This window comes from Lutra lutra, chromosome 2, assembly GCF_902655055.1.
Source record: "Lutra lutra chromosome 2, mLutLut1.2, whole genome shotgun sequence".
NCBI classification, from domain to species: Eukaryota; Metazoa; Chordata; class Mammalia; order Carnivora; family Mustelidae; genus Lutra; species Lutra lutra.
The window spans coordinates 29,127,542-29,155,535 of record NC_062279.1 but is presented as its reverse complement, the minus strand read 5'-3'; the positions used below and the strand labels follow the sequence as shown (position 1 = coordinate 29,155,535).

Below are 27,994 nucleotides of genomic sequence, written 5' to 3'. Positions count from 1 at the left end.
CCACTGAGCCACCCAGGCGCCCCTTAAATATGTTTTTTAAAGAGTTTATTTATTTAGAGAGACAGTACAAGCAGGGGGAGGGGCAAAAGCGAAGGGAGAGAAAATCTCAAGCAGACTCTGTGCTGAGCACAGAGCCCAACTTGGGGCTCAGGTTCATGACCCTGAGATCAAGACCTGAGTGAAAATCAAGTCAGTCCCCTAAGGGATGACCCAGCTCCCTGGGGAGCACCCAGGTGCCCAATGCTGTCTTTAAGGTGACTTTAATATTTTTGTTCTGACCAATTTAGTACAGTATTGATTGTACTTTCAGAGGGTGATCGTATTTCCCTTATTTCTAAATCCCTGGGGGAACCACCTAGTTGTTCCCAAGTGGGAAAGAATTCAAGTTAATGAAAATTTAAGTATTTGCATTGCAGTTCCTGAGATAAGGCTTTCTGTATGTCTACTGTTCTGTCTTAAGAGTCTGAAAATTTACTGAGTTAAAACACATCTAGTTTGTACATTTATGGGGAAAAAATCCTCTGAGGTACCTCATCCTTAATTCTGTAAAAAAGAGATAATCGAAAACTTTCTGCAGGGCAGGCAAATGTGCTCAGTCTCCACGAGCACAGCTGACACTCTGCAGCAAAGGGACAACAGGAAGCCCTTCTACAAGGGACCCAGAGACCAAGGACCATCCCTTCACACCACAGCAACTGAGACCACTGATTGCACTGCTTAGAAAGATTATTTACGTGGGCCAATGACAAGGAATCTGTAAGATTTAGGGGAAAATGAGAAATTAGTAAGCTATGAGAAATGAATATGGAAAAAAATGTGTTTTTTCCAAGAGGTGAGGTAGAAGTTAGAAAAGGATGAAAGCCCACTGTTTGGGGATGGGAGTAGAAGTCATTATTTAAAGCTGCAAAGGAATACAGGAATTTCTCAGACTCAGATTTTCCTCTGATAATGGGAAGAAAGACTGTTTTTCAAAAACAACAGAAAAAGCATTACAAAAGTAAAGTTTCCCTTGTAGCATAAGGGGTTAATGCTGGTAAAGTGAAAAATACAAGTGGACTGCTTGTTTACTTCCTCTGGGTTCAATGACTCAAGTCATTAAGGCTGCAGACTAGGGTCAGAGCGATCACCTGAGTTGATGGGAGGGTTTCGGATAACATCAGCAATAATCTTCTGAACCTCTGGAGTCAGGCCTGCTCGTTCCGTATCAAGTGGGCAGCCAGCTTTCATTGCTTGGGTTAAGTGCATCCCAACCATTGTGACAGGCATAACCCTCTCCTTGGATATACTTATCTAGAGAAACAGGAGCAAAACAACCAGTGAGGTCTTAAAAGTTTGCAATGTACCATATGTAAATAAAATGTCCAAAACCTTCAGGTAGTCTATGTTCATTGATAAATAATGCACTGAACCTTCGCTTAAAATTTTCATTTTTACTATTTCTTTAAAACTACCCATGTTATAGATCTTTACACATGTTTTACCTTTTATACTTACTACAGTGAATAAAACAAAATCCTCCAGCTTTAGCTAAGAACTCAATCCTCATCCCTATGTAATTATTCACTTCAAAAACCTATTAGTGGCAGAGACTAATCATTCTGTGTAAATCTAATAACTGCCACAGCCTTTTGAAAATATCATAAATTGTAATCCAATATTCTGTATAATTGAACTAACACATGGTACTTTAGTTATATGAATGTCCAAGAAGACAAATCCTAAAATGCTTAGTGATAGTGTAAGGCTCCAGATGCATTCTATAAAAGGTTCTTAAGAAAACTTTAATAGGGTGTTTTATATTGGCTCTATTCATAAAATAATGACCACAATTTATAAAGAGCTGTCGTTTTTTGCCTAGCGTTAAACTTAACATGAATTGTTTTAAATTTAGGATAGTGTTACATATCTTATGTAGCTTTTTAAACAAAAGTAGCTCTAAATCCATTTAAGATGTACATTTGATAAAACATTCTTTTAAACACTCAGAAAGTTTATGCAGCTCTAGATTATTTCATGATACCTTCTTTTAATGCATCTTGGAAGTCTGAATTTGGACTGTATTTATGTGAAGGCTGTACTTTCACAGAACGGAGCATTTAAAGCAGTATTTTCAGCCTTCAAAGGTAGGTTTTAAGTTACCTTCATTAAATGTCTACCTTTTTCTACTACACGGTCTGTACCATGTGTGCATAATATCAGGGTTATTTGATACCAGGCATCAAATTACCTAGAACTAATTGTATTATTGCTCCTGATTAATTAGTCCTTAGGCATGTTTAATTTTGTGGTTAACTGGCACAGACCCTCTCAGACCCCTGGGAGGAACAGATAATTATACCATGATATTACACAATAATATAAAAAAAATAGCAAAAGATCAATGAAAATATACCACTCCGTATTTTTAATCATATATAATACAACACATGAAACCATGTATCAGGGCTGAGTATTAGAATGTACTTTATTCAAAAAATTTGGAGGCTACACCAAATCTTCTTAGTACTGTATTCAGTTATACTATACATAGTCAAATTATGTATTTATAAGCATACTTAACACATACATGTAAGTTACTATTTAAATAAGAAACTGAACTTAAAATTTCTATTTATCATGCAATTCACTTCAAAAATAGTACAACGGAATTGTTCGGTTTCCTCTGTAATGGCTTTTGTACTTTTAATTTCAGGAATCTGTGTAATTAGAACATCTATTAAGTGATGAAGACAAGCTATAAACTGTTTTTCTTATTTATACTGGATTTTAACCAGAATAAGAAGTATAATATAGCCTAGTGAATACAGACACAGAGAACAGGAAAAGCAGGCACTGGACCATATAGCCTTTCCCTAATCAATTTAATGACACAGAGGATAGGAATTCAAATTAGTTAAACCTAGCTGGACGCCTAATTCTGTCCCTATTCCACTAAGTTATACTCTTCATTTTGTATATTTAAAGAAACCTCAACAGCCTTAAGGACTGAGGCCAGAACAGTGAAGAAACATTAAGTGTGGCCATTTTTCACAGTAATTAAGATTTTTTTCAAAGACCAATCAGGCATGGTTTAAAATAGAGAATAATAGTAGATGATCTAGAGTGAAAAGCAAGCTGTTTTTTAAAAACTTATTTCCAGCTTCTTGGACATCCTTCCAGAGACAGTTTATACATTTTTGTATACATACACAAAAATATGTAAATATATAAGCATGCATATATACACACACTTACATTTATGCTTTTCACACTGCTCTCCATCTTCCTTTTCCTTAATGTTTCTTGGAGATTATTTCTTATCAGTACATATGCTAACAGTTTTTAAACTACTAATCCCAGTTAAAAAAAAAAAAAACAGTCTTAAAATACAACTGCTCTAATATCCCTAAGCTGTAAATATGTTCAGCAGAACCTCTGATACAACCTCTACAAAGTAACCATGGTCAAAGTACACTTACTCTTTTTAATTAATTGACAAAGGTAGGTTTGGCAGAAAAAGAAAATGACATTCTAGTCCAAGATTAAATAGAAAATGAAACAATATAAAATACTTCAAGATTAGAGGAAATTTACCCCAAGTCACAATTTTACTATTTGAAAAGCTGATAAAAACACATGTTTAGATAAATTTGAAAATCTGTCAACTTGAAAGTAAAACACTAACCAAAGACATCTTCTTTTCTTGGAATAAGTAATACGTGATGGCCACAGGCTGTGAAAGGGAGCATGCTTCATTTTTAGCCACCATGCTGTTCCTTTGTTCTTCCTGAGGTTTTGTCCTTGAAAAGAGGTCTGTCTACAAAATTTTAAATGTAACACAAATGATTGATAATAATATCAATATAATGATAAAGAATCAGTATGATCATTAGGCATGAGGGAAAAAAAACCACACAAAACTTCAAAGGAATGGTCAAAAATCCCCTTTTTATGAAGAGCTGAAAAAGGTTTTGTTTTTGTTTCCTTTTTGTTTTTGTTTTTTTACATATTGATCTAAAAAGGTGAAATAAGGATGGAGGGAATAAGTTTTTAAATAAGATATCTAAAATAGTAAACATGTTTATAAAGCGAGAAATTTCTAGTCTCCCCTTTAGCCAACAAAGAGGGAATAAAAAATGAACTATAATGTTAACCACTCTGACTCTAAATTAGTCCCTTAATCTCTGGAAGTGAATACTGAATGAATGAATAAACCAAATTAATATTCAAATTTGATGCCATAGTCACAAATTCTGCTAACATTTTGTAAGTAAATACATTACCACTATATACATATAGTTTAAAAAGATACATACAAACTGTGGCTCTAAACTTGAAGCATTATGTAAATTCTTAAATATGGTTCCTTAGGAGACGTTTAAAAGAGAAAAAGCAGACAAAGGATTGAAAAATGAGATTAATAGAGCAATAGTGGAATTTTTTTTAAAAGATTTTATTTATTTATTTGACAGACAGAGATCACAAGTAGACAGAGAGGCAGGCAGAGAGAGAGAGGGAAGCAGGCTCCCTGCTGAGCAGAGAGCCCGATGCAGGACTCGATCCCAGGACCCTGAGTTCATGACCTGAGCCGAAGGCAGCGGCTTAACCCACGGAGCCACCCAGGCACCCCGGAATTTTTTTTTTTAAGATTTTATTTATTTATTTGACAGACAGAGATCACAAGTAGGCAGAGAAGCAGGCAGAGAGAGAGAGAGAGAGAGGAGGAAGCAGGCTCCTTGCTGAGCAGAGAGCCCGATGCGGGGCTCAATCCCAGGACCCTGGGATCACGACCTGAGACCCGCAACAGTGGAATTTTTTAAGAGCCTGAAAAAAAGGTAAAGACCAAGTGAGAGTTATGATAGAATTATATGATGTATGATTCGCATGGATTAAGAATAGTTTTCCCCATGCCAACTTTACTTTTCAAAACATAAGCACCAACTTAAAAGAATTAAATCCAACAGAACTTGGTGTATTGTAACCCACAGCGGTCCATTTCTACCCTAAATAAATAAGTGAGTCTGTAGATTAGTTCAGATACCTGGGACCACGCAGTTTGGGGGAACAGAGAAGCTAGACAATACCACAAGTTGTTTCTAGGCACCTCTAGATTTTCAAGGAAGAATATTTTTTATTAAATGAAGTGTTTCTATCTGAGACCTTAACACTGTCAAATCTGGCCTTAAATTGCTAGGCGTGCTTAATATCAGACCCCATTAGCCCGATTCCTCAGTCTGTCAGTATAGGCGATAGCTGGAGGCAACAATGGGATATCCCAATACCAAGGTCTTAGAAATGTGACCACTGTGAATTATACTGGCAAATCCATAAAGATTTTATTACTTATAGGACAAAATCATGATGTCATCTGTAAATGTGAGACTAAAGGGTTTAGGAACATTCAAAACACTAAGCAAAGTACTATGAGGGCAGTAATCTCAAGAAGGAAGGGCTATTCTAATTAAGCAAAAGTCTAATCAAATCATTCTCTATGTAGATAAAAGACTATATGAACAGAGAGTTATCAATGGAAACATAAGTAGGAAATCAGTGGAAACAAAAATAGGAAAGGCAGAAGGACCAAAGCAGGCAATACCTACCCAAGCACTGTTCAGATGACAAGACATCTTGGCTAACTAGATTTGAATGTAACAGTTTCTCTGGCAAGTAATGTAGGACAATGCCTAATCTGCCTTGATGTGACAGACTACTCTGACACTATCAGAATTCCCCTTGTTCTTTCTATTCCAGGCTTTCTAAGCAACTGTCAGATAAACTGGCTTCCCATATACCTTCTTATTCAATACAAGAGGAGAGGACGCTGGTTGGGTCAGGTGAAACTTCAGTTACATTTCTCACGATAAATTAATGAATTTGCATTCCAATGTAACCACTTACATTCACATATGCACACATGTATACATAAAAACAAGCTCACAGAGAAGGATAATGCAAATCTACTCCCCAAAACACAACTATTCTGTGATGAGACATACCAGATTTTTAAAGGGGGATCCAAATGTGCATGTCCAAAGCTTACAGGAGATTCTTAGAAGCGAAAACAACCTCTTAATACTGCCTTCCATATTTTTAATGCTTTAATGCTTTTTATACCCACCCCTTATCTTTTGTCTTTCTTTTTTTGTTAAGCTTTATTTATTTATTTGAGAGACAGTGTGTGTGTGAGCAGAGGAAGGGGCAAAAGGAGCGAGAGAGAGAGAGAAGCAGACACCCTGTGAGTGCAGAACCCAAGACTCCAAGATCATGACCAGAGCCAAAATCTTAAGTCAGATGCTTAAATGATTGAGCCACCCAGGCATCCCTATCTTTTGTCTTTCTAATTAATCTATTGTTTCCTTAATATGGGGAAGGAAAGTATCCTTTCCATTGTGTAGTCAGGAAATGGCAATGGAAACCTAAAGATGTTAAAGAACACTTAGAGTCAGGCTCCCTGCTCAATGGGGAGTCTGCTTGTCCTTCTCCCTCTGTCCCTCCCCTCCTCATTCTCTCTAATAAATAAACTCTTTAAAAAGAAAAGGGGGGGGTGGTGGTGCCTGGGTGGCTCAGTCAGTTAAGCACCTACCTTCAGCTCAGTTCATGATCTCAGCATCCTGGGATGGAGCCCCGTACCACTCCCCTAGCCCCCTGCTGAGCAGGAAGTCTGCTTCTCCTTCTCCCTCTGTTCCTCCCCCAGCTTCTGTCAAATAAATCTTTTAAAAAAGAACACATTCAGCTTCAACAGGTAGACTATGGGAGAATTAAATTCCTAATTCCCTGATTCTGAGTCTAGTAGACTTTCTACCGCCTCGCAATGCCTTGCCTTTTATGTTGGAGTACACAAAGTTAATAGAGTCTGCATGTGGGGTTTAAAGAAAGAAACCCAAAGGATCCTTATAGAAATGGCCATTTATGGTGGAGCAAAGAGTAATAAAAGAATAGGAAGAAAATGCTATTAAGACTGAAGAGAAGAACATGTATTCTACTTAATATCAAAGGACAGCATGACTGGAAGGAGAGGGTAATTAGGGAATAAAATAAATAAAACAGAAAAGAAAGTGGCTGGGCTCCACGCCAAGTGATAGTAAAGATAACTTTGCAGCTTTAATTTCTATCTCCATCTAAAAGTAAAATAATTTATCAACCTAAAACACAGTACTTTTTCAAATTTAAAAGCAAAATCACTCAACAGAACAGAAAGACATGAGCAGCCTGGACAACTACTTAAGCATCATCTTAAAAATTAGATAACATGTTTTTGTGGGTGATTTACTACAGGAGTAATCTGAATCGATTTTCTAAGTGTCCAGTGTGGAAATGAAAACACAGCTGACCCTTGAACAAGATAGTGTGAAGTGGCCAGGTCCACTTAGATGCAGATTTTTTCAATAAATACAGTACAGCGCTAAAACGTATTTTCTCTTCCCTATGATTTTGTTTTGTTTCAAGTTTTTATTTAAATTCTAGTTACTTAACATATAGTGTAATATTGGTTTCAGGAGTAGAATTTAGTGATTCATCACTTACATACAACACCCAGTGCTCGTCACAAAAGTGCCCTCCTTAATACCCATCACCCATTTAACCCATCCCCTGCCCACCTTCCCTTCATCAACCCCTTATGATTTTTTTTTAAAGATTTATTTATTTATTTGAAAGAGAGAGAGAGTATGCACAAGCAGGGGAGAGAGGCAGAGTGAGAGGGAGAGAGAGATTCTCAAGCTGATTCCTGGCTGAGTGTAAAGCCCAACGCAGGGCTTGACCTCATGACCCTGAGATGATGACTGGAGCGGACACTTAACCAACTGACCCGCCCAGGCATTCCTCCCTTATGATTTTCTTAATAACTTTTTTTTCTCTACCTTACTTTATTATAAGAAAATAGTATTTGGGGCACCTGTGTGGCGCAGTCTTTTAAGCATCTGCCTTTGGCTCAGGTGATGATCTCAGGGTCCTGGGATTGAGCCCAGAGTTGGGCGGTCAGCTCAGTAGGAAGTTGGCTTCTCCTCTCTCTGCCCTTCCCCCCATCCCTGCTTGTGCTCTCTGGCTCTCTCGCTCTCTCAAATAAATAAATAAAATCTTAAAAAACAACAACAACAAAAGAATACGGTAAATAAGACATATAACATACAAAATATGTGTTAATCAACTGTATGTGTTCTCAGTAAGGCTTCTAGTTAAGTTTTGGGGGAGTCAAAAATTATACATGGATTTTTGATGGTGTGGGGGTCGGCACCCCTAACCTCCCACATTGCTCAAGGGTCAACTGTAAAGGGAGAAAATGTTGCTTTTGAAAGGTGTTTTTTAAATCATCAAAAAATGTTTATTCTCTCACAGTTCCTGCAAACCACAGTATTTTACCTGAGTGTTATTTATTTGACAGAAATCTTTGATGACTTCCAACAGAGGGGTCAACATATTAGCTTTGCCTTCAGACACACCATCGATCCTTTTCACATTTTCAAATGTAGTAGGTCTGTCATTTAAAAAAATTAAAAAGTCAAGAAACCACTAAAACATTATCACTCCAGCAACATAGCTGATGTTTAGCTTCATATTAATACTTAATAAACGTATATTTTTCCATTAACCAAAAACAATGTGTAATATAAGTAATGATGTTTCTCTTCGCTTTCCACCATTTAAAGATTTATAATTTTAGCAGTTTTTGAACAAAAACACCACCACCATTATCACCACAAAAACACAGTACTAACTGGTAAACAGGCCATTAGCATGAAGAAACAGGCTAATGTTCTACTCTATTACTGATCTTATCACTATTACTATTTTTACAGATATTAAAAAAAACTATGAGGCTCTGAGGATAACCAAGAGGCTAAGAAATACAAAAGAAAATCTCATTCATTATATACAAACTATTTACCTGTAATAATAAACTTGCTAACTACTTTAGGCTTTTAACTCAGTATTTCTTATTGTGTCCAAAATCCAAGAGATTGTATGATGTCTACTTTCTAAAAATCTGCCAATCTAATTATTACTCATTTTCCTTTAAATTGTCTTCACTAAATATTAAAATGTGGTTTTTGAATATTTACTTTTAATAAAATAATTATTTTAAAATATAAGCACCACATTACTAAAATTTCTACACTAAAGTAATATCTTCTGGATGAAACTTAATGATAAAAACAATTTTTTAAAAGAAAGTATAAAAGATGAATATAATTGGGACACCTGGGTGACTCAGTTGGTTAGGCATCTGCCTTTGGCCTAGGTCATGATCCCAGGATCCAGGGATGGAGTCTCATATCAGGCTCCTTGCTCAGCAGGGAGCCTGCTTCTCCCTCTGTCTGCTGCTCCCCCTGCTTGTGCTTGTGCACTCTCTCTCTCTCACAAAAAAATAAAATAAAATTTAAGGGGCGCCTGGGTGGCTCAGTGGATTAAAGCCTCTGCCTTCGGCTCAGGTCATGATCTTAGGGTCCTGGGATCGAGCCCAGCATCGGGCTCTCCGCTCAGAGGGGAGCCTGCTTCCCTTCCTCTCTCTCTCTACCTGCCTCTCTGCCTACTTGTGATCTCTGTCAAATAAATAAAATCTTTAAAAAATAAATAAATAAATAAATAAATAAATAAATAATTTTTTTTAAAAAGGGTGAATACAATTATCAAACAAATGCTTTTTTTCTTTTAAAGATAGAAATTTTTTGAAAGATTTTATTTATTTGTTTATTTGTCAGAGAGAGAGAGAGAGAGAACACAAGCAGGGGGAGCAGCAGGCAGAAGCTTAACCCACTGAGCCACTCGGGTGTCCTTCAAAAACCGTTCTTTGGAAATAATTTCTTCTAAATACTTATTGACCACCTCATCTTTATTAGGCATTGTGCCAGGTGCTTTGGAAGACACAAAATAATGAGGAAAACAGTGTCTTTATTCAAAGTTTAAAATCTGGAAGATACAAGCACGTATACCAATAATAACAAAAAATAAAGCATTATGTGAGATGTGTCACAGAAGCATCTTCTAAATTTACATTTTAAAGTCCTTTATGAATTCAGGGGAAAGGAATTACTTTGCTGCTAAGAGCATGAAAGACTTCATGGAGAAAATCTTGAAGGATTTCCTAGCAGGAGTTTTGGGAAATCAAGGAAACGACAAGGCAGAAGCAACACTGTAAACAAATACATGGAATTTGAAAGGGGATCTTCAACATGTGGTCGGATAAACCACTCAAAATTCTGTGACATGGATGTAAAAGTATGTTTAAGTCCATAAATGGAGGGCTCTGAATTATAGGCTAAAGAAGTTAAGACAGTTAGGAACTAGTTAGGCAGAAGTAGGACATGAGAAGGAAAGACTGATTTGGTCTCATGTATCAGATGAAACAGAGACAGAGAGAGGAAGGAAAGATTTACTAGTTAAGAGGCTTCTGCAACAGCCCAGGGGCAATGGTCTGAACTAACAGGGTGTGACAAAGAAGAGAGAGGACAGCATACACGGACGCATGAGGAACGCTTTAATGAAAAAGTCTCACAACTATTTAAGTAGGACTAAGACGGGGATCCACGTTAGAGGAGTGAAAATAACACCAGGCATTTTAAACATGTATTGTTGAGAACATAAAAGTATGAACTGACAAAAAAAAAGAGAGAGAAGAGTTTTGGTAGTTGCACAAAATGCATGCACGTAGGGTTTGTGGATAATGAGTTAGATTTCATATACACTGAATGTGACGCTGAAAACGTTTTTCATTCATGTTGAAACGTAAGACTACAGCTCAGTGGAGCGACGGTGGGCAGCATGGGACACTGGGGAGTCACCTCACAGACAAGACAGCTGGACCCCAAGTCGTACGGTCACTAAACAATCTACATTACAAATCTATTATGTTAGGAGAAAATAAGTTAGAACACGTGCCGACAGAGAGCTTACCTCATTTTGGCCATATCCAGTAGTATCTTATTTGTTGCCAGGATAGCTGGAGGGACATCCATTTTACTGGCTTGTTTCTGCCTGGCTTCCACCAGTTTGCCGTACAACACAGTCTGAACGAAAAGCAAAGAAACAACTGAACATTTGTTGTTGTTTTTTTAATGTACTTAGAAAAATCCAGTCCTTTATTTTTAGAGCTTCGGCTATTACATTTTCCCTCAGGATGAAGAATTAACTATATCTCAGACTCAAGCTAAAGAACAACTTTTAAAATGCTGGCAACAGGGGCACCTGGGTGGCTCAGAGGGTTAAAGCCTCTGCCTTCGGCTCAGGTCATGATCTCAGGGTCCTGGGCTCGAGCCCCGCATCGGGCTCTCTGCTCAGCAGGGAGCCTGCTTCCTCCTCTCTCTCTCCCCGCTTGTCTCTCTGCCTACCTGTGATCTCTGTCAAATAAATAAATAAAATCTTAAAAAAAAAAAAAATGCTGGCAACAAAATCTTAAGCATGCTTTCAAGCACTTTCAAGCACTGCCTTTTCACAAAAGCCATACCTCAGTCTCCTGCTCTTGAGCTGAAATAACAGGTTCTGAGGACTTGTGAGGTTTTCCTGGTGAACGTACCATGATGCTAAAATATGTAAAAGAAAATAAATAGTAAAGGCGTTTCTTTCTCCATGTTCACTTTTTATTTCACCCCCAAAATGAGAATATTGTTGCAAGTCAACAGTAACATTTATCTTTCATAACACCAGTAAAATAATTGTGATATGGCAGCCTAGATTTTAAGCAATTTCAATCAAATGCATTCATTATAATGGTAAAGTTAAAACTGTAATTTGAATTCATCAAAATGTAGTATACTCAAAAACAGCCTTTGCCCCATCCTCATCCTCAACCAAATTCTTTAAAATACTCCTTCCTTATCTATACTTAAGGTAATTTTTTTTGTCCAAGAGAGATACAATCTATGATTCTTTACTGTGACATCACTAATTTTTGGTTGGTAAGGAACATTAGCATGGGACTAATCAAACTGTTCACAATTTTCTTCAAAATCAAACAAAAATAAGCCAAAGGGGATTTGTCTTTTGACTCCACAAAACAAAGATAGAAAGCATGCAATTAGCAAACAACATGGAAGGAGCGAGGCAGCAAACTAGACAGAAAACCAATTTCTACAAAGAACATTTCCCATTGATAAATTAATTCTAAAGACAAAAAGATATAAAAATGAAATTGTATGGAATAGCCTATATAAAAGATGCCCAATTTAAATAAAGCCCTTTTTCGGTAAGGAAAGGGGGAACATGTTTGATATTTAACAAATGTTTATAGTAAGATTTTCACAATTATCAAATCCTATCGCTAAAATAAGCAGATTTAAATTAGAGGAAAAAAAAACACCAGTTCAAAGAATTAGTAATATCAGGTTATTCAAGATAATTATAGATTTGTTTTAAATAATAAAATTATATTACCCTTTATAATAGTATTTATAAAAGTCTTTATACTAACGTACTGCTTGCAAAACGGTATTTTAGATTATTTCACAAATAAATTTAATTATCATATATACTGGCAAAATATGGGCAATATAGCCCTGAAGGAGAAATATACATGAAAAACAATAATAAATGTTTTGCCTATGAATACTATTACAAGTGCACAGAAGACAAGCCCAAAATAACTATAATGAATATCATGAAAAAGTGGAGATGTTGGGGGCACCTGGATGACGCAGTTGGTTAAGTGTTCGATTCTTGGTTTTGGCTCAGGTTGTGATCTCAAGATCATGGAATCGAGCCCTACATGGGGCTCTGCACTGAGCACAGAAATCTGCTAGCTTCTCTCTCCCTCTCCTCTGCCCCTCCCTGCCTCATGCTCTCTCTGTAATGAGAATGAATGAATCAATCAATCTTTGGGGGGGGATAAAAAGTGGAGATGTTCTACGCATGAAACAAGAAAAGACTACCATGTTAAAGAAGAAACAGAACAAGAAATAGTTCTTAGAAATTAAGATTTTAATAACTAAAATTAGAATCTTACTAGATGGAAAGGAATATAAAGTCAAGGAATCCAAGAGAGTACACACCAACAAAAAGAAATTGAAAATAAGGGGGGGAAATGAGTAATAAAAACACTAAAAACCAAGCCAAGAAAACAAAAAAGATAATTACTAACAACAAGGAAAATTAAAGTAGTCATGCCTTAGCCACAAAGACTGGCTTAGTAGTATATAATATTTGTCTAAGTATAATAATGTAAAAACAAATTGTTAATACGGCCACAACTTGAAATATAATTCTGTTTTGGTCAAGGGAAGAACTTAAGGAAGGGAAATGAGGGAAGTGCATATGGAAGATAAGCCACAATCTACCATTATAGGTCAATAAAAAAACTTCTAAAACTGATAGGTCCAAAAATAGTAATCTAAGCATGTCACTTAGAAATATGGAGGCAGGGGAACCTGGGTGGCTCAGTTTGTTAGGCATCTGTCTCTTGATTTTGGCTCAGGTCATGATCTGAGGGTCATGAGGTCGAGCACCAGGACAGGCTCCATGCTCAGCAGGAAGTCAGCTTGAGATTCTCTCTCCCTCTCTCCCTGACCCTCCCCAACTTTTAAAAAATGGAGGCAAATATCTACAAGCCCAGCTGAAAGATTAGAGGATAACCACTTCTACAGAACAGAGCAAAGTGGATTTGGGAAGGATGTGAACTGGCTTGCTTTGTTATATGCCATTAAGTACCAATTGACTTTTAAAACCATGTACATGGGGGCACCTGGGTGGCTCAGTGGGTTAAGCCGCTGCCTTCGGCTCAGGTCATGATCTCAGGGTCCTGGGATCGGGTCCCGCATCGGGCTCTCTGCTCGGCAGGGAGCCTGCTTCCCTCTCTCTCTCTCTGCTTGCCTCTCTGTCTACTTGTGATCTCTCTCTGTCAAATAAATAAATAAAATCTTTTGAAAAAAAATAAAATAAAATAAAACCATGTACATGAATTATTTTAATGAAAATTCAAATGAACTTTAAAATAATAGTTATTGATATGTAAGCATCTTCCTCGTTCCTATACACTAAGCCCATATATTAAAATTAATTTCTGGGCCACTCCACAGGTATGTCAAACCCAGTATGTCTATCACTAAACTCCTCATCCCCTAAATACCCAACCTCTCAAACCTGTGTTCCTCTTACGTTACCAGCGACGGGAATGACAACACTCTCGCCTGCAATCAGACACAAACCTAAGTGTCATGTTCAAGTTTTCCACTTTCCTAAGCCCACCTCTGTTTTCAATCACTTAGTCCTAACAATTCTAACTCCTAAATATCTTACAGTCCTTTCTCTTTCCATGCCCACTGCCATTTCCCTTGTCTAAGTTCCCACCGCCTCTTGCAATAGCCTCCTTATGGGGTCTCTACACTCTGATCCTCCTGCCTTCCATTCCCTCCACAGCCAGAGTCATGGATCAAGGGTCGGCACACCAGGGTGCACGGGACAAACCCATCTGTTCTGATAAGGCTTGTAAGCTAAGAATGGTTTCTTACATTTTTAAACAGTCAAAAAAAAAAAATCAAAAGAACATTTTGTGACATGTGGAAATTATATGAAATTCAAATTTCAGGGTCCATAAATAAAGTTTTATTGGAATACAAGCCACACTTTCTTTACATATCAACTATGGTTGCTTTAAGGCTACAAGAGTAAAGTTAGACAGAGACCACACAGCCCTCGGAGCCTAAATTGTTTACTATCTGATCCTTGATGGAAATGGCAACCTCTGTTCTCAATCGTAAATTTGATGTCACTGTCCTACTGAAAAATCCTTCCTTAGCTCCCAACAACTCCTCTGCCTTTATGACCAAGTTGAGGGCTGGATAGACACTGGATATTCTGGGCCCTATTTAATTCTTCAGTCTTAAATTTTCACCACCCCTCTGCTTCCCTCTACTAGGTAACTGCTAGGACTGTTGAGTTCCTTGATCATATCACACCCTCTCTTGCTTTCAGGTTTTAAAAATTGGGCCATTCCTCTGCTCAGAGAACTTAACCTCACGTCACTTAACTTCTACCTAAAGTCTCAAGTGTCATTTCCAAGTGTGTTTCCAAAGTATTACAACTTTGGATTGTAATTTCATGTTCCCCTACCTGTATACCCCACTAGAGTATAAACCCTGGGAAGGCCAGTGACTATGTCTCTATTTTCCCTACCAAATCCCAATGCGAAGACTAATACCCGGCACAAAGATGTTTACCAAAATGAAACAAATGTTTAAATGAAGAAATACTTCAGCATACTGAATGGATATCTTGTTTTATATACTCCTTAACCCTTTTGTTTATACACTGTAATTAATTAGCCCATATCTAAACAAAAAGAAATTGTTTTGAGTGAGAGACTAGTATTATGGTAAATATTTCTGTCAGATCGAAAGTAGTATTATCTAAGTGAGAAATCCACCAGAAAGTAACAGCATCAGAGCACATTAACTTCCGTTCTCCTGATAGGTATATAAACAAAGTCCACTCAATAATCTGTATATAAGTCCTGACAAGTTTTTCAAACTCTCCATCTTTAGACCTTCTCTAATTCTGTACATTCTCCACACTTTCATTAAGTTAGCAAGTCAAATATTAAACTCCAAAGTATAATAGGTCCATTCACTATTTCTACCAACTCTAATATCTACCATTTTATGTTCCCATAACATGTATTTTATATGGCCTTGGAATATATATTTTATACATATGTAGTGAGTGTTTAGAAGCTAAAGGTTGGGGGCACCTGGGTGACTCGGTGGGTTAAAGCCTCTGCCTTTGGCTCAGGTCATGATCCCAGGGTCCTGGGATCGAGCCCCAAGTCGGGCTCTCTGCTCAGCAGGGAGCCTGCTTCCTCCTCTCTCCCTCTCTGCCTGCCTCTCTGCCTGCTTGTGGTCTCTGTCAAATAAATTTAAAAAAAAAAAAAAAAAAAAAGAAGCTAAAGGTTGACAAATATAGATTTGAAAGTCAGATCTGCCATACGTGACTGAACAAAGTTAACTTCTTAACCCCTGGTATCTTCAACTTTAAAATGGGAATAAATAATAGCAGCCAACTTACAGATTGTTGTAACAATTAAATGAGATGTTATAAATAAAATACTTAGCATGTAGTGTATGGCTTGGCAAATAATAATACCCAAGAAGTATTAGCTATTAAATTAATATTAATACTATCATTTTATAGGTCTTATTTAATAATTATAATTTATATATTATATATAATAATTTTATCTACATAATAATTATGATAGGCTTATGCTTTAACTTTAACTTCCTTCTACCTTCTACCAATGAAACAATCCAACATCTGACAGACCTTTCTCTAGGAAAGAAAGAAAAAAGGTGTCGATACAGTTAACATAGAAAATAAACATTTTGAACTCTGTACCTTTTTTTAGGAATGTTTCTCCCAGAAGAAATTTTATCAGTTGCTTTATAAGAATACATCTTCTCCAAGTTAGGCTGCTTTTAAACATATAAAGATTCATTACAAGAAATCGGAAGTTTCAAAACTTTCAAATACAAAAAAAAAAAAATAATAAGATACAAAAATCTCACAATGACAACTTTTCCTCTGATTAATCAAGTCATCAAATAAAAGTCATCACCTGAAAACAGCTCTTGGATTATCAATTTCTAGGATTCTAAAGGCAGTTGGAAATGTAATGTCCTATTTCTCCCAAATCTATAGAGAATACATAATCAGAATAATTATTTGAGGCACAGTAGAGGCCCAACTTATAAAATGATTCAGTTAAATTCTGCATACTTTAATACAACAGAAAAACTCTGACAAAAAATTAATTCAGCACATTTTCCTGTTACTCCAGTGTTCCAATTAGTTTAAGTCTGCCTGTGGTTCTTTAACCTGTAACTGTTATCTAAGATCCAAAAACAAAGCAAGAAAGTATGTGTGCATGTGTGTGTGAGTATGCATATAGCTTTCATGAGAACACTTAGGAATCAGGCTTATTATTTCTCTTAGCTTTAAGTATCGTACTTTGTAAAAAACAAAAAAACTCCAGGCCAAATGAGTTATAAAACAGGTTTTAAAAAAATTAAAATAAGTCACTTTCTCTATTTTTAACTGTCCTATTAGTCCCAGAAATCACATCCTGCATCTTTTATTCTGTTCACATCACTACTCTTTCCAAAGTTTATGTTTTATTACATATGGCATTTCGAAGGAAATCAGTAGGAACCACCTCTTTAAACAAACCAACCTTCTTGTCTGTGGTTGACTCAGCTGGTACTTGATTATAGGAACCCTGTTCAACTCCAGGTGGTACAGTTTTAGAACTGAAAAAATAATAACATCAAATTATCTCAAATGCTGAAATATGATTATTCAATTATCTAATATCATAATGCATCCAGTCTCAGAAAGACAGATGAGAGTCTACTGTTTTGGAACCGAAAATTTTTTATTTTTATTTATTTTAAAATTTTTAAAAAAGATTTTATTTACTTGTCAGCAAGAGAGAGAGAAAGTCAGAGAGAACACAAGCAAGGGGAGTGGCAGGCAGAGGGAGAAGCTGAGCAGAAGCTGAGCCCAATGTGGGACTCGATTCCAGGACCCTGGGATCATGACCTGAGCCAAAGGCAGAGGCTTAAATGACTGAGCCACCCAGGAGTCCCCAAACTGAGATTTCTTTAAATTAATTTTTTTTTAGGACAAGCTCCGAAAGTGCTTTTTAAGCTCTTTAAAATTTAAGTTTAAAGCTCTTTAGAGTTTTTTGACTTTAAAAGAAAAATTGATAATAAAATGCACACTATAGGGATTACCATCAACAATATTATAAACTTCAAAGTTGTGAAGAGAGTTGTATTCAACACAGAAATGATAATTATGTCACATGATAGAGGTTTTAGCTAACCCACTGTAGTAATCTTATGACAATATATAAATCTATCACACTAACACGTTGTACACTTCAAACTTACAAAATGTTATGTCAATTATATCTCAATTTTTTAAAAAAGGAAAAAACCCATAAATGATCAACAACATGTAAAGATACAAAAAAGAAGGCAAAAAGTATATTCCCTTCCCACTTTCTAACATAAGAAGAAAATCTGAGGGGTGCCTGGGTGGCTCAGTGGGTTAAGCCTCTGCTTTCTACTCAGATCATGATCTCAGGGTCCTGGGATCGAGCCCCACATCAGGCTCCCTCAGGGAGCCTGCTTCACCCTCTCTCTCTGCCTGCCTTTCTGCCTACTTGTGATCTCTCTCTCTCTGCCAAATAAATAAATAAAATCTTAAAAAAAAAAAAAGGAGACAATTTGATATATGGATGCTTCAACATTGATCTCAGTGCTGTTTCTTTAATCAATGGGAAAGTAGCTTTCTAAATACTATAATACTCAACTACTTCTTATCAATCAAGAAAATGATCTATGATTTATCTTTCACCCACTAACTCCCAATTTCAAACTAGCTAAAAGACGTATGCAAAGCAATCTTTACTCACTTTATCTTTGTGGTGCCTGTGAATTGGTATAATTTGCCATTTCAACCACAAAAATACAGAAGTTAAAAAAAAAATGAAAAATGAACCTTGGTAGAAGAAACACCCTCGGACACAATTCTTCACTAGCTTGGAGGATAAGTTTCTTAGGAGACTCTGTACCAGCTTCATGAAGCCAACATCTGCCCTATTGAAACAAGAAGAATCTTTTAATACATAGTGAGAAAAATTAAATCAAACAGGTAGTCTTCTACATTGCTTACCTTTTCCGTAAGAGTGCAAATCCTTACAAATCTGCGTTTCCCAGAAACTTCTACCAAGAATCCCTCAGCCATGAGCTGGTGGGACAAAGCCTTCCACCAACTCTCTGTCTGATTCTTGCCACTGCCAAATAAATTGTGTCTGCGATATTGATCTGGAAGACGCTGGGAACTCTGAAATTAGGAATAAAATCAGTATCTAAAAATGCTTTTTTTACTTAAACAGGATAAGTAAAATGGAACTGCCTATTCACTTTTTGGATTTAACACTAAATTTCAGCTTTAAATACCTACAAAATTTGATGCCCATCCTGCTTGTTCTGAGCACTTAAGTCATAAATAAATATATAATCAAAATAGTGTTCCTTTCCTGTGTGAAATAATGGCAGGTAATTTGATACACATGTTTTCCAATGCACAGCGTTGGATATGTTTGGCATATTTAACCTAGGCTATTTAGGCCTTTTATCAACACACATTACTGTCTGAAAACAGTACTCATAAGCTGTAGCTCAAGACTAGAGGCAGGGGTGTTAAAAGGCAGGATGACCCCACAGCTAGTCATCAGTGAGCGCACTGCAACGATTCAGTCCCCACAGCGTGGCTGCATTCACCGTACTTTTGTTCACGAGGTACTACAAAGTTTATTTAATCATTTCTGATTTAGCTACTTTACAGAGAAACTCCAGGGAAAACAACTGCATGCTACCCAGGAACTGTTTTTGAGATTCTTTTTTTTTTTCCTAAGTGAAGAGAGGATTCCAGTAGGAGACTCTGCACAGGCCATCACATTCTGGCAATGTTGGGGAAGATGGTCTGCCATGTGCAGAGTCTCCTATATAACTCTCTTGCCCTCTGACAGAGGGAACTCCCCGCACCTTCACTCTCTGTAAAGTACTTTTCCATTCACTGTGCCCTCTTACTACCTCCTCCACTTACCCTACACATTCAAGAACTGCCTTTACATGTCTATAGTATTTTATGAACATAATTCTTTACGGAAAGTTGCTCCTGTCTAATGTACTTGTGGTGAATACGTCAGATGGTCATTCAAGGATCATTCTAACCTTCAGCCACTGTACCCTCTTTCACTGCAGAATCTGCGAAGTTATAAATACTGTTCCTCAAAATCCCTTTCGCCAGAGTTCTGGGTATGATTTAAGAGGCATTTTCGCATGACATCTCGAAGCACGAGATGAGGTCGGGCTACTCTGTAGCTATTCTTGCAGGGACACGTGATTGTGGAGGTGTTCGCTTTTTATGAGAAAGTGTTAGCCAAGAACCCAGCGTACGACTACTAGCATCCTAAGTCTCAAGAGGCATATACTTTTTGGATACAGATTATAGCAAGTACAGGTGGTCACCAGAACAAGAAGGAGAACCTCCCTAGCTGTTACAGCTCCCTGTTCGGTGCACTGTGGGGTCTGGTGCTACAGCGGCAGCTTCCCAGACTGATAGCTTCTTGTCACAGAAGAGGCAGCAGGTCTCATAATCGATTACTTTACAGTACAATCTGTAAGTTTTTTAATGCCCAGTAATATATAGCTTTCTGTTTAAATTATTTAGAGTGATTATGAGCAAATATAAATTCTGTATTTTAGGTTATATTTAGATTTCAAAAAGAGTCATCCCTTGACTATGTCAAGAGGTTATTCTAAAAATTTCAATATTAAATCCAATCTAAAATTTTTGAAACAGGCACAGCCCATCATTCAACATTTTTACATTTTACCTATATTCCATGAAGGCTTAATAATCAATGCATATAAAAATCCAGGGGTCAAAGTCAAAACAATTCATAGACAGCAGACATAACTCAAGTACTAGAAGGTTCTCTATTATGAATGTACTGGTTTTATTCAACTGATGAAAATTGTTACAGCTACCAGTTTATCATTTTTGGAACATTGAAACATGTGAATAAAAGTGAAAGAACCTTGGGAGGCCTGGGTGGCTCAGTCAGGTAAGTGTCTGTCTTTGGGTCAGATCATGATCCCAGAGTCCTGGGACTGAGCCCTGCATCGGGTCCCCTGCTCAGCTGGGACCCTGCTTCTCCCTCTCCCACTCCCCCTACTTGTGCTTGCCCTCGTGTCTCTCTCTCTCTGTCAACACATGAAGGAATCCTAGGCTGACGTTAGATTAAAGTGGAACAAATTCCCATCAGAGACACTTCAGTGCCTAGAAACTGAGCTTAACACCCATAGGCTTCTGACAGGGTAGTTAAAGAGTCTATAACATGCATTCTACTTACCTTAAAAATAGAAATAGAATTCTTTTTATTACAATAGATAAGTAATGAGCTTTAGTATCATGGTGATTATATTTACCAAAATTTTATCAGAACAAGATTTAGAGAAATAGAAACACCCAGGTACAACATGGTACCCTTTTCCCTACCTAAGCCAACTGACTTGAAAAGAATGCTTAAACTCAAACATCAGAGAATTTCAGAGCTAGAAGAACACTGGAGTTCTTTGATCCACATGGTTATTTTTTACTCATATTGCTAACAAATAGTTAGAGGCTCAAAGAGTTAAGCGGTAGCTAAGGTCCTAGAACTAGGAGTAGAACACGGGCCTCCAGAGTACTAGTTCGAAACCTTCATTACTATATCATGCGAATACACACACAAATATACATATGCAATACATACATATACAACAGAGATACCACATATCCATACCCCACATATCCATATCTATCTATACACACACACACACACATTGTTTGTAGTTAGTACAGCAAGACTACCTGGATTCAAGTCCCAGGAATGGTACTTTCTACCTTTTTGACCAGGCAAGTTACTTAACTTACCTGGGCTTCTAGTTCCTCAGCTGCTACCCAAGTATTAACAACATCTTCTATCTCTTGGACATGTTGTAAAGACTGAGTAACCAAGACAGAGCCTGACTCAGTAACATTAACTTTCTTCTTATTAGTTAACAGTTGATCCTTTAACTCAACCTAAATTCCCTAATCTAAAAGAAAAACCATTATAGGGGCACGTAGGTGGCTCAGTCGGCTAAGTATCGACTCCTGATTTCTGCTCAGGTCATGATCTGACCTGCTCAGATCAGACCATGAGACTGAGCCTTGGAGCTGCGTGTGGAGCCTGCTTAAGATTCTCTCCTCCCTCTGCCCTTCCCTCCCACATAAGCACATGCATGCGTGCACTCTCTCTAATAAATAAGTAAATCTCTAAAAAAAAGAAAAGAAAAGAAAAAAGAAAAATCACTACCTAGTATCTAGTCAGATTTCCTTGTGACACTGGTAATGGTACTCTACATCTACTAGGGGCTTATCCTTGTAGCAGGAGCTTCTACTGCTTGCAAACTAGTAACACCAAAGGTATTAAATTGCCTAACTAGTACTTACTAGCAATCTCAACACTAAAATTATTCTTCTAGCCTTTCCTTTCATAAGGAAAAAAAAAAAAAAAAAAAGACAAAACCTGAAGGGAATTAACACATTCACCAGTATGAAGCAATAAGATTTTTTCCTAATCAGCAGGGAGTAATTGTCCTTCCCCTCATGATCAATAATTGCAAATACTATATACTGTGTGAATAAATTCACATTGTCTTGTTTCCATGGCAATCACCATACCCAGAAAGCTGCTATCGAGAACACAGGGATTTGAGCATTGATTTTAAGGAAGGCACATTTTACAGACACATCCCGTACCAACTGCATTCATTCTAGTATCTCCAGATCATTCAATCTAAAAATAAAAATGTAAAACTGCATGTGAACAGCATAATGAATAGAAAAGGCACTAGAACAGTAGTCAGGAAAGCTGCTTGCTCATCCTGATTGTGGCACAAAATAATGTGACTCAGGCAGGTCCTCTAACTTTCAGGGATTCAGTATCAACCACTGTCAAATAAGGCAAGAGGAATAAATGGTTTTTTTGCTCTAGGAGTCTACACTTCTATGGGACACACTCAAAAAGGGAAATTATCTCGTTCTTTTCTTTTAAAAATCAGGTTGGGAAAATAAGGAGCACCAAACTGGTATCAAGGAATATGGAAACCCACTAACTATGGATAGGTGTTTGAACAAAAAGAGCAGACTGGCGAGAATCCATGACCCAAAGTATCACTTTCTGATAAAAGCAAAGTCTTTGAACCTTTATCTGTTAGAGAAAAAACAACAACAACAACAACAACAACACACAAATCTGCCACTTGTCTGAAGTAACTTCTTTAAAGATCACAATCATTTTGTAAGATAATTCTTTCTGCTGGGAATGCCACACTCCCCTCCATCTTTCTTTCCTCATCTCATGTCTGAATGCCAAAATCTACTATTATCTCCCACAAAAAAGAAAGCTCCAGCAATATTGACAGCATCACAAAGACTTCTCTAACTTGCCGGCTATGGACAAGCACTCTCTCCAGAACCCATGTCTATTCCTATGTTTTTTATCTCTTTCAATGCTACACTATACTATTTCTTCCCAAGTAACACCTTTCATACTAGAGGATGAGTTTTGGTTTTTTGGATTCCCTACAAAACACAGTGCCTTACACACACACACACACACACACACACACACACACACAAGATGTTTAATAACGAGTGGGAAAAAATAGGTATGAGCTCTCTCAAGTTTTAAATCTCTAAGTTCTTAAAGTGTGAAACAGGCCCACAGTTTCTGTCTACGTTTTAACTTCTTTTGACTCTTTCCCAACTCCTACAAGCCAAAGAAGCTTGGAGCTGCCACTTCAGGTCTTAACAAAGTCACCTTCAGGGCTTTTATTCTAAATGCAAAATAAAATTAAAAGATTAAAAAAAATTATCTCTAGGAATATGTTTCAATCAGACAAAATAGCTTATCCAGAAAATTAAATTGATAACCCTCTCCTGTTCAATACTTTGAAAATTATAAAGGGTGTTTAAAACCACCAGTAGAGGGGTACTTGGGTGGCTCAGTGGGTTAAGCCTCTGCCTTCGGCTCAGGTCATGATCCCAGGGTCCTGGGATCGAGCCCCGCTTCGGGCTCTCTGCTCAGCAGGGAGCCTGCTTCCTCCTCTCTCTCTCTCTCTGCCTGCCTCTCTGCCTACTTGTGATCTCTGTCTGTCAAATAAATAAATAAAATCTTTAAAAAAAAAAAAAACTACCAGTAGTTTTCTCGCGGCTGCCTGTAGTCAAAGCATCTTTTATCGGAAGTATTACCTAATTCTGGAGCCATGACAAGGCTCAGCACTTTGAAAATATGATCAGGAATGAGGTTTCACTTAATGTCCTGGTTATGCAAATTACGTACTGTGTTTGTTTTCGAATCTATCCAGTTATTATTGTATAGATTCGAAAACAGAAACTTATTCATACAAGGTGTTTAAAAATATTTATGTGGTGAGCTATTTAGACAGCTAAAACAAAGTTTCTTAGGCAACATTTCTAGTATTTAATTTCTAATTAAACTTGAACTATTTAAAAACAACGTTTTAAACTCCATTTACAAATACCTGGATGGGCTGTATAACTGTTTATACTATTTAGAAAAATCTTGTGTAAGAAAGGAGAATCACATGCTGCTTAAATTATATTTCTTATATATATATGTAAAAATATTATCTCTTTAAAACTCTAAAGGTCTTCAGTTTAATATATTTATCATCTTACAGATCTAAATTATCTACAAAGCTATAAATTTTACCTAAATTAGTTAAGGTGGATGATTTACTAAATTCCTAAAGGAATCATAATTATAATTTTTAAAACAATATCCCAATAGATACCAAGATCACTGAAAGGAAGGGGAAAAAAAATTACCTTATTTTTCCTTGTAGTTAATGTCTACAAATTTTTGTTAAGTGGTACTTTTTTGAAAAGTTTTATACCTTTATCTAGCAAGGGTAGTATAAAATTTCACAAAGAATAAACTTCTTAATTTGAAGACTCCCAGAAGAGACTGTCAGTATAAGCAGTCTGACTTGGTTTTCAAATAATAGGTGAAATCTGATCCCTCTTGTGACCAGTTCAAGTTTGTATAGGAGCCCACTTACACTTATTTGTTGATACTGGATACTGCTGGCTTAAACCAAATTAAAACAAGGATCATTTTTATAAATTACACATTCAACTGGGATACACAGGTTTTGAAGATGACAGAGACAGAAGAAACTTTCATAGATCCCAATTAAGCTTAATCTATCTCTTGTAACTTAAATTCTTTAATAAAAAAGATACTAGAAAAAAAAAATAGTAGCACTCATAGCAGCTAAAACCAAGTTCCTTAACTCGGAACACTACTTAAATAATATACAGTGACAACACTTATTAAATTTCTAATCAAACTGGTGATTTAAAAACAAAATTATAGCGGGGCTGGGGAAAAAAATAACAAAAAATAAAAACATAATATTTTAAACTCCATGCAGAATCTAAACCATCACTATCTGAAAAGTTAACATGTTTTCAATATTTCATTTAAAAATATTTCACAAATAATTTAACATGTCCCTTTCTAAACAAGATAAAAACTCAGAAAATAAATATTTACATGAAGCATTCAAGTATTTAACTAATAAATGCTTACTTAAATTATTTTTTAAAATTTTACATGCAAACTGAGAATATTAATCTCTACTTTTAAGTATATTTTTAATAAATATACATATTTGTGAAGGATTCTACCTCCGACTTTGGTTTATTCAACTAATAGCAATGCATGACACTTGGCTTTGCTTTACAGACTTCTAAACCAGGAATAAAATCATATGAACAAAAGGGCTACTGACTGTTAAGGGTCATGACTTACTCATAGTATACTCGCAAATGTTAGCATAATTCTGGCATGCTAATCACTAAAACAAAAAAAAGTTGCTGAATTGGCTATCGCTATTTATTCAATGGTAAAGCCAAAAATGAAACAAACAAACAAAAAAAATTTTTGGAATTTTAAATACCTGAGACGAGAAACGGAAAAGATGTAAAAAGAAATAGTATACCTCCAAATATTGTTATTGAACTTAGACATTTACAAATAATCACTGAAATTAAAGTTTTGCTCAAAGAATTTACTACTTTTCAGGGCACCAAAGAGATACTTTTGTTCTACCTGTCTCCTGATACAATGAAAGCTAACTTTTCTTGATTATCCTAAGAAAGACCAGTTTAGGGATTTATCCAACTGTAATCTAATAAGCTAATACAATGCTTCTAGAATGAGCTGCAGAACTGAACATCAACTTGAAATATGAAAACAGCAGTACATGTGATAACATGCAGGTTTTGTCAAAAGTAACGAATGTAATGCTTGACTGGAGCTTCATATGGCTGACTTCCAATAACTCATCTAAAGCCAAAGCTGCCATCCCAAGACAAACTTCTGAAGAAAAATCTAACAGGAGTGCAAGAAGAACTAGGAAGGTGATTCACAGGTATACTTACAGATCCTTGGAGAAATAAAATCGGAAGTCCAATTCCAAACTTTTCTCCTAAGATTTCCACAGCAGATAATAGCTGGAATGCTTGTGGACCAAAGTCCTTTGATGTCTCATCTGAGTCATCAATGGCATAGCAATGATCCAATCTAAGTAACAAACAGTATAATAGAAAGTTTAGCTAAGGCATGTATCTTTAGTAAAAGGCGAAAGATTTATGCGATCTGAAGAGAAACCAGAGTATAAGGCATGTACCTTTAGAAAGAAAAAGATTCCATGTAACAATTAGCTAAGTAAAAAAAAAAATCTCAAATATGCCAACTGATTCATAAGCTAACAAAGTTCACAGCCAAGACCATGTGAAGTATGTAAACCATGAAATATAAACCATAATTATAGCTTTGTATGTTATGTTGATGGTTCTCAACCCTGGTACCTTGGAACCCAAATTTCATAGGAGGTACCTTAGACCATAAACAGAAGAGTAGCGAGGTTCAAGCAAGCAGAATTCAGAAGTACAGCTTGAAAAGCTCCACTCGAATGATTATATAAATACTGGACTTTTGGGTTAGGTTGTAATAGGAGAAAAAAATTTTTGCAAAAAAAAAAAAAAAAAGTTGTTAACTTAAAAACCAAATCTCCTATGCAATAAATTATTAGCTTAAACTCCGATGTCTGTAAAATACGACACAAAGATAAAGTGCACCTCATTTAAGTCCACTTGGAAGTTACATTCCTAAGCCATCCTTCAGGTAGACTTAGAATTATCATTAATACAAATGAGAATTTTTTTTTTAAAGATTTTATTTATTCATTTGACAGAGATCACAAGTAGGCAGAGAGGCAAGTTGGGGAGGGGAGGAAGCAGGCTCCCTGGTGAGCAGGGAGCCTGATGGGGGGCTCAGTCCCAGGACCCTGAGATCATGACCTGAGCCAAAGGCAGAGGCTTGATCCACTGAGCCACTCAGGAGCCCCAAGAATTCTTTAAAGCTGGTTGAGAACAAAAGGACTCCTTAGAGAAAATCAACTAATACAGTTCAACTACCTAATTCAATAGCTTTCTTTAGAACAAATAGCTTTGAAACAGCAGTAGGAATACAGTCAATATTCCAGCTATAATATGTTTTGGGGGAAAGACTACATTTAGGTTTATTCTCCTATTCTAACTTCTTTAGTAGGATACTTAGCTCATTATTTTTCTTTTCTAGTATGAATATTTAAAGCTATGAGATTCCCACAAAGTGCCACCTCTGCTATATCTTCCAAGTTTTAATGTATAATATTGTAATCATTACTAAAGTTCTAAAGATGTTTTAATTTCCAATCAGATTCTTTCTTTGATTTATGAGTAAGTTAAAATTGTTATTTATTTTTAATGTCCAAGTGAATGAGAATATTGTTTATCCTCTTATTTTTCTTCTAATTCAATTGCATTCTGATCAGATAAAGTGGTGTGTTTAATACCAATACATTGAAAACTTTTAAGACAACACTACAATCTAGTATAAGGGACAGAAAGCTTTTTATAAAGGGCCAGAGAGTAAACAGTTTAGGTTTTGTGGGCCATACTGTCTTTGTGTCACAGCTACTAGACATTCAACTCTGCAAAAACAGCCATAGACAACATATAAACAAAAGGGTACGTTGTATTCCAAGAAAACTTCATCCATAAAAACAGGCAGCAAAGTGGGTTTGTATACAAGCCATAGTTTGCCAGCCCCCTGCTCTAACACGGAGTCAAATTTTTTTTTTAAAGATTTTATTTATTTATTTGACAGAGAGAGAGATCACAAGTAGGCAGAGGCAGGCAGAGAGAGAATGGGAAGCAAGCTCGCTGCTGAGCAGAGGGCCCAATGTGGGGCTCGATCCCAGGATTCTGAGATCATGACCTGAGCCGAAGGCAGGGCTTAACCCACTGAGCCACCCAGGTGCCCCCAGAGTCAAATTTTTATCAATGTTCCATGTAT

The 27,994-nt window shown here is 36.6% G+C and overlaps 1 protein-coding gene across 6 annotated transcripts in view; it reads right to left on the bottom strand.

Annotated features, from left to right (window-relative positions):
- The window catches only part of WRN (WRN RecQ like helicase), a 142,982-nt gene that overhangs the window by 15,625 nt on the left and 99,363 nt on the right, over positions 1 to 27,994 (bottom strand). For 5 of the 6 annotated variants that reach the window (XM_047716851.1, XM_047716844.1, XM_047716837.1 and 2 more), the window contains 10 exons: positions 26,035 to 26,176; positions 18,640 to 18,810; positions 18,466 to 18,563; positions 17,132 to 17,207; positions 16,297 to 16,373; positions 11,420 to 11,495; positions 10,870 to 10,982; positions 8,338 to 8,452; positions 3,665 to 3,796; positions 1,128 to 1,290 (listed from right to left, as the gene is read on the bottom strand). In XM_047716851.1, coding sequence (XP_047572807.1) covers positions 1,128 to 1,290; positions 3,665 to 3,796; positions 8,338 to 8,452; positions 10,870 to 10,982; positions 11,420 to 11,495; positions 16,297 to 16,373; positions 17,132 to 17,207; positions 18,466 to 18,563; positions 18,640 to 18,810; positions 26,035 to 26,176 — 1,163 coding nt within the window. The remainder of the gene's footprint in view (positions 1 to 1,127; positions 1,291 to 3,664; positions 3,797 to 8,337; positions 8,453 to 10,869; positions 10,983 to 11,419; positions 11,496 to 16,296; positions 16,374 to 17,131; positions 17,208 to 18,465; positions 18,564 to 18,639; positions 18,811 to 26,034; positions 26,177 to 27,994) is intronic. The other variant, XM_047716860.1, reaches the window with a different exon arrangement.